This window comes from Medicago sativa, chromosome 2 (genome assembly GCF_051527215.1).
Source record: "Medicago sativa cultivar Bolivia chromosome 2, Bolivia_mono, whole genome shotgun sequence".
Lineage (NCBI taxonomy): Eukaryota > Viridiplantae > Streptophyta > Magnoliopsida > Fabales > Fabaceae > Medicago > Medicago sativa.
Window position 1 is genome coordinate 57203050 of NC_140750.1, and position 9728 is coordinate 57212777.

The window sequence follows — 9728 nt, forward strand, 5'->3', positions numbered from 1 at the left end:
ATCAAATTTGTGATTTATTATTGTAAAAAAACATGATTTACTATTTATACCAAAAAAAAGTAGAGAAAGACTTTTCTTCATGAGCAGAATCTTTCAGTAAATCATATATTAATTGTTGATACTTATATTTATTAGGTATGTCGGTAAAAGATTAGTTACGTATACGCAAATTTGATCGTAAACTACCATATTATATTAATAAATGGGATTTTAAGATAACTAAGGGAAAAGGACACATGGATTTTTTGTGTACAATGTATAATATGCATGTATTTAGACACTATGTGTGTGTGTTTTTTTTTAACGGTAGATTCATTCATTGTGCTTGTAGCCTTGTATAATAATTTTCACTACGAGCATGTAAATTTATGCATGTGTTGTTGCCTTTTATATATCCTACAATATGACTTGTTTATTTTGAAAACTGCAATAAACTTAACTCACTAGTGTTTATAGAACATGAGAACATATGACTTGTTTATTTTGAAAATCCAAGATACAAAACTATCAAATGAAAATCCAAGATACAAAATTATCATACGAAAATCCAAGATCCAAAATGATCAAATAAAAACACCAACATATGTCTAATAACAACTTGAGAGGTTTAAACGTAAGATTAATGAAAACAAAAACAGTTCAACTTTTCATCAACCACTTTAGTTTAGGGTTCTCACCCATTCATCAAAGCTACCACACCATTCTTTTGTATATACTCGGCCCCAGGTTTCAAATCAATTGACAATTTAGGAGAGAGTTTTGGATATGACCGCAAACATGCAGTTGGTACAGCTTCATCCCATGAGCATTCATCCAAAAACCAAATGGTAATATTATCCATAACTCCGCCATTTAATACTAAGTACTTAACAAACTCAAATTCAAACTCTCCACCATTGTATCCCTTTATACAAACAGACTTTGGGTTGCGGCTAACACACATACACGGATCCCTTTTGAGCCAAAACAAACTTATGGGGTAAGGAAGAGAATCATTGTCATTCTGATCATAGTAATCAACCTTGACCTAGAGTATAAGGGAAAAAATGTCAAAAAAAATAATATAATGAAGCATAATTTAAATCAAGATTAATTTATAGTTATATCATGGTTATATATGACTAATTTGACTACAATCACGATCACACTTAAATAAAAAAAAATATTATCGCTGCCACCACAATTCATCTTACACACCATTTTAAAACTTGAATAATTGAACACATGTAACTGAAGGAAAGATAGTTGCAAATATATGGCTAAATTAATCCCAAGCATACCTGGTTATTTATTTGAAGATTCATTAATTGTGGGCAAGACTTGAGTGCAAAAGAAAGAGCTATGGTATTTCTGCTACTGTTTAATTCAAAGTCGAGGCAAAGAGTAACCAAATGTTTAAATATATTTCTCATGCCTGAACCTCGATGACCCTAAGACAATCAAAAAAGATAGTTATTAAAAAAGGGTCATGCTTATATGTGCCTTCATGGCACATGTCAAGAATTCTTCAAATAGAAAATATTTAATTAGAAAAATTAAATACCAATCTTTTGAGAAATAAAATTGCATCACTTCCAATACATAATTTCCACTTTTGGCATCCTTAACATATGTCCTAAGAGCACATGTTAACATTACCCATACAACAAATTGACATAAATGTTCATAAAATATAGCAATGTTACATTATGAGGGTGCAGTCAAAGCTTTAACCGTTTATATATATTTATCGGTTGTTGTAAAATTTTATTAACGATACTTAGCAATCTAAATTATATATATACATGAATAGTAAATATACTAATGTCAAGTAAGAAACTAATATATACTTGTCTATTTTTTACATGACATTTTTTTTAAGGAGCAAAATCAAATTGGATTATTTCGCTCTAAGCCATATTAGCAGTATAGGGAAGCTTTTGTTACTATTCGGTAAGGTGGTGATGACATACTTGGTTACTAGACATTGCTCACCCTAAGCATAAAATAGATACCATAAACAAAAAGTTTAATCAACCCATCACAATTACTCAATTAGTCCACATATAATAAGCTATGTTATTTTTCTAGGGAATATTTCCCGATAAGTGTGATTTTTTGTGATGTCTCAAAAGGGAATCATACTTGCATTAAGAGATATTAAAGCTTAATCATTATCCTTGACTCACTTGTTTGCATCTACGGATATCATTGTAAGTTTGTAACATTCAATGTAATTGAATATATAGACCATATGTTAAGTTGTACATATATCTAACAATAATTTAGATGCACCAAAAATTAGAACATTAGATGGACCTCTATTAACTACAAAGAAATGTATTATACGCTTGAATAAAAAACAGAAAATTGAAGTTAATCAATTTTTCAAGTGAAGAAAGACTTGAAGAGAGACATACCAGAATACCATCCGCACTTGCATAACTCTCAGGCAAGTGTCGAATGGTACAACTCTTCAAGGGACCAATATGACTGTCAATATTTGATGTAATCATCAAGGCTGCTTCAGCAATTACATCAAAATATTCCTCATTTCTAGGAGCTACCTGTCATGCATGAATTCCATCAATATGTATCATATCTCAAATGCCTTTGGGATTAAAATTCATTCATTTCATTCAAAAAATGGAAGCTAAAATATGTAATTAGATTCTCTACAGCCCTTGCTGGCTGACTCTTCATGAAAATATGAACCATTTGATTAATCTAATTATTCATAAACCGTAAATTAAAACATAAATCATATAGTAAAAAACATAACTTATTTTACACGATTTCCATAACAAATTACCTTGCGCTCCATAACCATTGTAAGGCGGTCAACAAGTGGAGAATTTTGAATGTAATCTTCAATCAAAGACTTCAACATTTGTATTTGGTCAAAATTAAGATCATGAGCGTTCTTCCACAATGTCTCCCATCGCTTGGAAAGCACACTTGTTCTAACAACTTCCATGTATGGAAGTAGATAAATGATAGAACCTAAAAGTGCATCGGGAAGATTGCTGATCAAATCTACTTCTTCCTCCTCTGCCACTTTCACTTTTTTATGTTCTCCTTCACTCATTCTTTCGTGTTCTTACGTCTTCTTCTTTTATTATTTTGTGTAATGAGCTTAGCCTGCAATAAGTTCTTATATATTAGGTTTGTAACATATATTATATGTAGTAAGAAATGATAAGAAAATAGCAAGTTGATAAACGTGAATTGTAGTCCAACCCATAATAAATAGTACTATTTTATATTACTATTTAGTCTATTCGGTCAACTCTTAATTTTACAATTTATTTAATGAATTTGTATTCAGTCATATTTATGTGTTTGAATTTTAAATACATTTTTAGTATTTTTTGACAAGAGTTTTACTATATCTTTATTACCTAAAAAACACTATTAATTATATTCGGTCATATTTGGTGTTTGAATTTTAAATTTAATAATTTTTTTTAGGGGAAATAATTTATGACTATTATTTATTTATTTTTTCCAAATATTATTTGGTACATTGAGTCAGACGGCAGTAAAGTGAAATGATGTATTTTCATAAAAATTACCAACAGAACATTTTACCAAAAACTCCAGGTCTTCTAAGAGACTTTAGAAAAACTCAAAGTAATTTCTAAAATGTTTTTTTTGTTCAAACAATTTTCCAAAATAGTTTCGTTTAGGACTAAGTAAAATGTTTTTCTTTCAATTTTTTGACATAGTCTCCTTTGTGTCTATATCGTTTGGCATAGACTTTGGCTCAGTCAACCTAACACAAAATCATTTACAAAATATTTTCGCTAGCTGTAGCTCAGACATTTTGAAAATCACTTGGACAGTGTAGATCGATCACAAATTGTGACAATGATTTTGACAAATTTCTAAATTTTTTAATAAATTGATACATCGTCTGAACGTCGCAAACCACACATCTATTTCGACCGTCTTGACGAGGTCGATCTAATGATCAACTCAATTCAATATTTTAACAGTTAAAAAATGACAAAAATACCCTTCTAAGGCGCGTCATTTGTTATTGACAATTTTTTTGAAAACTAATTGGTTGAATCCACAGATCAGCTCATCTAAGACATATATATCCAATAATATTTACATTTCAAACATTTTCGAACATCGTTAAAATTTGAAGACAAACATGAGTACCTCTTTGAACCACCCTGAGTCACATGCGGTTGGTTGGTGTCTTCTGGGAACTTGGATCTGGGACTTCGTTCACGCGATTTGGTTGAGAAAAATTGACAGCAACACAATGGTGGTGGTGGCCGCAGCCGAAGATAAGAGAGTGAGGAGAGAGAAATTTTTTGGTGAAATGAAATTTGGGAAGGGAAACAACTTAAAAATGTTCTGGACTGCTGAAGAGACTATACTCCAAGCCCAAAGTTTAAAAACCAGGCCGAATCCACTTAAGCCTAATTAGAGCTATTCACACCCTCACTTCATCGGGAGGTGTGCATAATCGAAATGCTTCTCGCAAAATTCAAACTATAACACGCTGCAGTTACTAACCACCACCTATGTAACTGTCAACCAATAGCTATACAACAAATCATTTCAAAGAGTCTCACCTCTCCACTATATAAGAGTTCTTTTTCAGTCTTTTAAGATACAAATTAATCTACAATTAACCCCCCCCCCCCCCCCCCCCCCCCACACACACACACACACACACATTCTACCCTTAAATTCTCATTTGAGGGTCAGAGTTCCCACAGGTATACTTCCGTCACCCTAGCTACAACTTCACAACAAGTTCATCACACCATACAATGTTCTCCTGATCACATCAAACAGTGGTGTTGTATGGGGGAAATTGGTTTCCCAATCTTTTCTCCTCAAAAGACCAAAACCACCAAATCCAATTTTGCTCATGGAGGATTCCGATCTCCTTCCACTTTGTCAAGATTCGCAACAAATGCTTTTGATCAAAGAAGAATATACTCAAGTCTCTCCAATTTGAGGAAATAATGACCAGCCTAGAAACAGGTGGATGCCTTTGACAAACTAGTCTTGCTTTGTTTACTTACTTTTTTTCAAATTAGACCCAGGGCCGGCCCATAGCCCGTCGAGGCTGGGCTACGGCACCGGGCCTCCAATTTTTTGGGGCCCAATTTTTTTTTTTAAAATATTTAAGACACTAAATAATGGTTATATATGTATTAAAAGCAAATAATATCAATCTGCTAAGCGTGCTTTTGTGGCGCAGGTAGCTTTTGGTGAATGAGAGGTCATGTGTTCAAGTCCCACCAAAGTGTAATTTATGTAATTTATTTTTATTTTTTTTTGAAACGACTTGTGTAATTTTTTTTTCGGGCCCATAATTTAATTTTTTTTGCATCCCTTATAAAACTGAAACGGGGCCTATGAATTTGTTAAGACGGCCCTGATTAGACCTACCATACAATGGACTTGGCTCTTCTTTAATAAGGGCCAAAATACTTATAGTCAACAACCTCTGTCAACTTCCTAAAACAAGGAATTGGTACATCAATGTTATTCGATAGGTGACACACCTATCCGACAATGTTAAGAACAATTTTAGCTTACCATCAAGACTAGTGTTCTGTCACACGAAACAATTGTTCCCGCATCCTTGTTGATTTAGGTTATTGTTTTATTACCTAGTACTAAATTTTTAGACTTCACATATTACTTTCCTCGCCTTTGCAAAAAGTTGCAGGTCCATGAACTATAATTTGAAGATTACAACCTAAAAAACTATACATTGTGTTCAACTAACAAAATATATTCTATTTATTTGTCCAAAGATAAGTATGCAAGGATTGTATTTTTTATATGGCATTCCATCACAATGACCAAGAGTTTCTGACATCATCAATGGGTTTGCTCTTCGGTGAACCAAGCATATTAAAATTCACTTGGACACAAGCTCTTAACAAGTGACATGTCGTACAGACCAGTCGTCCCCAACATCATCGTATGTCCAACTTCTTATAAGCATGGTAATTTAGACATCTTTTTATGCATGAAACAAATTGTAGGTGACTGAAAGCCTTAGCCTCAACATGCCAACAAGAACTTGAAACAGATATCTCCCACTAAATTATGTTGAATGATAATTAATTTGGTGACATAAAAATCTTACCAAAAAGGTAATGTACATAACTCTTCAAACCATTCAAATCACTTTACATTCTTGTCTTTTATTTACTTATCTTTACATTTTTAGTCATTTAAACAAAAGTAAAAACTTATATTTTTAAGATAAAATTTCTACTAATGATTTTTTTAACCAATATGCCCTTAAGTCACTGATTATCAAATCCCTGTAAATAAATAGAAGTTGATTATGAATTTTATGGTGTTTCATAAATCATGCAATTAAAAAGTAAGGTACACATTCACTTTGATTAAACAAATTTATGAAAATATAAGTGATCATACAATACCTTGAACAGCTGCATAAATCAGTTTTCGCCTGTTTCATTTTTCAAGAATCTTTTTCCCCTTTCCTATCATGAATGGTTGAAAAAATTAAACTTGGCTAAAAATATGAATTCCTATGATTTACATGAGACATTTATTTTTAAAAGAGTTTGTCTAACATGTGCAATATTGCACATGTTGAAGTAACTAAAAATATCAACTATTTATTAAAAAAACAATTATTTAATAAAAAGTTATGGACTAAATAGAAAATGCACAAGTTACAATACAAATATTACTTTAAACTTTTTAGGGTCCGTTTGATGGTCAGGATAGGATAAAGACAAGATATGATATAAAGCTGGATAGAGACATGATATGATATAGTTACGATAAACATACATCTCATCATGTGTTTGATGCACACATGATAACAAATCGGATATGATTATAAACTCACACACACAAGTGGAGGTACCGGGGTTCGAACCTCGGTCATGGCATCCGGCCTAACAATTTCGGCATTTTGCCAGTTGAGCTAGGACTTCTGGATTGCAGAGACGTTATTTTATCAACATATTCTTCTATCTTTTGAAGCAAAAGGGATTTCAATATGATTTTTTTTTAAAAAAAGAACACGTATTTGTTTAATTTGCTCAATTGATTCAAAAGGTTTGAATTTTTTTTTTGCTTAATTGAAAACTGATGTGCTTGAATTAAGGGGAATTGATTTTGAAGCTTCACGTCAATCATCAACTGAAAAATTGAGATCGAACAAAAATAAAAAGGAGGAATCAATAGAAAAGAAAGAAGAAAAATCTACCAAAAAGAGGAATAATTGGAATCTATCAAAAATAAAAATTGAACGAGGAAGTCAAATCCAAATTACATCCATTTCACAGATTTCTGGTTTTAAAAAGAATCAATGAAAAGAGGATTAGGGTACAAACAAAGGGAGAAAAAAATTGAGAATAACGTAATTGTTGGCACAAATGAGTGAGAGGAAGAAGAAGATGAGAGGAAGGTGACGAGGATAGGCAAAGTAAGGGCAAAATAAGGATTTCATTTATCAATCATGATAGGTTAATTTTAACCCAGCTTAAACTCAGGATAGAAAATACAAAGGAGTGATAGGATAAGATAAGTAAAAGGAATAAATTATCATATCCTATTGGTGCATCAAACGAAAGATTAAAACCGGATATGATATATCTTTCCTATCCTGACTCTCTATCCTGACCATCAAACGCACCCTTAACATGTGCAAATTTGCACATGATAGAAAAATCATTTTTAAAATAGTACATTGCGATTGTGGATTTATCAAAAAGATATAATAGACCCCAATTATTCTCATTTGTTATGGAAATCAAATTTTTAAAGATGGGGTAAACGAATTTAATTTAGAGGAATGCTAGCAACACTCACTTTTCAACACTCTCTTTATCATTCACTCTTTTATTAGATGAAATCAATGTATGTGCCACCACTTTGTATGAGCTCTATTTCCAAGGTGTAGCCCCAATTTAAACCAATAAAAGAATAAGTATTATATATAGTTTCATATTTTCATGAAGGAATGGTTAACAAAATCTATCAAGATTGATTACCATGCATCATCTCAAGAAAATTTAGACTTTTTTCATGTTTAGAAATATTTTGTCCATTCTTATAGGTCCATAATTATATATAGTTTTATAATTTTCCAACCTTATTCGCCGTTATCAAACTTCACATCTCAATCGATTGTTCAATATCTAATATCGAATAGTTACAGTTCTATAATGCATGCTTAATAGTGTTGCTTAGGAACAATAAGATTGAACTAAAATACTTTGAAAAGCTACAACAAAAATATCATTGGGATTGTGTAAAATATGCCGTTAGTCTTAAATACCATCACTAAATCCCTTGTCGTAAAGTGTCGTCAAATTCATTTCTCTCATCATTTTCTTCATATTACCTTGTTCTTCTTCTAAAAAAGAAAATTAAACAAAAGGTAGTTTCCTCCAAAAAAATTAAACAAAAGGTAGTAAAATGTAACACAAATAAAATAAAAATACTAAATTATCTTAATATAAGTTTATTATGAATTTTGGGGTGTTTCGTAAATCATGAAATTAAAAAGCAAGATATACATTCATTTTAATTAAACAAATTTATGAAAATAAAAGTGATCATAGTACTTTGAATTTGTGCATAAATACGTTTTGGGAAATGTTAACGGGTGTTCCCGGGACACTCTTTAAGACCTTTAAATGGTAACTTTTTTTATAAAAATATGTGTAATCAATGCATTGGAAATCAAAATATTTGACTTTTTTTATAAAATAATTTCTTTTTTTATAATCCTTAAAAAGTGCTTCGGGAGTACTCGTTAACAAGATCCGAACGTTTTCGCCCGTTCATGCATATAAATTTTTCGAGCTTCAAGGACATTTTTCCTATCATGAAAGGTTAAAAAAATATATTAAAGTTGGTTAAAAATTATGAATTCCTATAATTTACGTGAGAAACATTTAATAATGATTCTTATTTTTGGAAGAGATTTTTACCAAGTTATAAGTGTGATTTTTTTTATTTTATATTAGGAGATAGCTAGCTTTACACCTATAAAATGATCAAATCTTGTTCTATTTGTTACATAAAAAAAGTTGAAAAAGATGGGTGCAATTCTGAAATTAGTTTCAGCTATGTTTCTCTTTCTTTCCCTATTTCTTGCTGCAAGAAACATTGACGGTAAGCAAATTCTTTGCCCTTCAATTTTTCTTGTTTGTTTCTTGCTTTTATGTTCAAGCTTTTTTCTCATTTTAACAACATTTTGGTTATTCTCTTTTTCATTACAGCATTTTCTGGATGTATTACTAACGCAGATTGTAAAAAGCTTCGGTGTGGTGATGATTGTGGTATGGTATGTATTGATTCTGAGTGCAGATGTTTGTATTTGCACTAGCAAAAGATGTATGCAATACCCCTTCCTCCAAAATATCCATAAGTTGTGACTTATGTATTCTAAGAAAATGATAATAAAATGAAACAAGGTAGTAAAAAATATTATTTAGACTGTCTTCTTCTTTTTTTAACTATGGGGTATTAATTATTGATATTTTTATATGGCTTAATTAGAGATAGAATTAATTTGAGTAATTATAAAGAAAATACTTTTCCTTCAAAAAAAAAAATAAAGAAAATACTTTTTTTTTTTTTTTTGTAGTGGAAGAAAGTAAATACGTTTTTAACAGAGTAAAACTTATTGGTTCCAATAACGTAATTTTTAATACAAAAGTTATTTTTTAATTATTTCGTTAATTTTTTTGAAAGAGCTCTTGTCTCCAATT

The 9728-nt window shown here is 31.0% G+C and overlaps 1 protein-coding gene and 1 long non-coding RNA gene across 2 annotated transcripts; one reads left to right on the forward strand and one right to left on the reverse strand.

The window, feature by feature from the left end:
- Positions 1-505: 505 nt before the first annotated feature.
- Positions 506-4288, reverse strand: LOC146949221 (putative FBD-associated F-box protein At5g22720). The gene is made up of 5 exons (XM_085741508.1): positions 4150-4288; positions 2792-3120; positions 2400-2546; positions 1281-1430; positions 506-1027 (listed from the first exon to the last, which is right to left on the reverse strand). The coding sequence occupies exons 2-5, from the start codon at positions 3065-3067 to the stop codon at positions 674-676; spliced, it is 927 nt and encodes a 308-aa protein (XP_085597634.1). The 5' UTR covers positions 3068-3120; positions 4150-4288; the 3' UTR covers positions 506-673.
- Positions 4289-8022: 3734 nt separating this feature from the next.
- Positions 8023-9451, forward strand: LOC146949222 (uncharacterized). Its single transcript, XR_015027179.1, has 2 exons — positions 8023-9129; positions 9237-9451. It is a non-coding gene; the product is annotated as an uncharacterized LOC146949222 (long non-coding RNA).
- The last annotated feature ends 277 nt before the right edge of the window (positions 9452-9728 follow it).

What these genes read in the sequence shown, in the direction of transcription:
- LOC146949221 (XM_085741508.1), bottom strand. Translation starts at nt 3,067, where the DNA reads ATGAGTGAAGGAGAACATAAAAAAGTGAAAGTGGCAGAGGAGGAAGAA. An exon ending in CAAGTGCGGATGGTATTCTG is followed by an intron (nt 1,431 to 2,399) that starts GTATGTCTCTCT and finishes TGATTGTCTTAG; the next exon opens with GGTCATCGAGGTTCAGGCAT. An exon ending in ATCTTCAAATAAATAACCAG is followed by an intron (nt 1,028 to 1,280) that starts GTATGCTTGGGA and finishes CTTATACTCTAG; the next exon opens with GTCAAGGTTGATTACTATGA.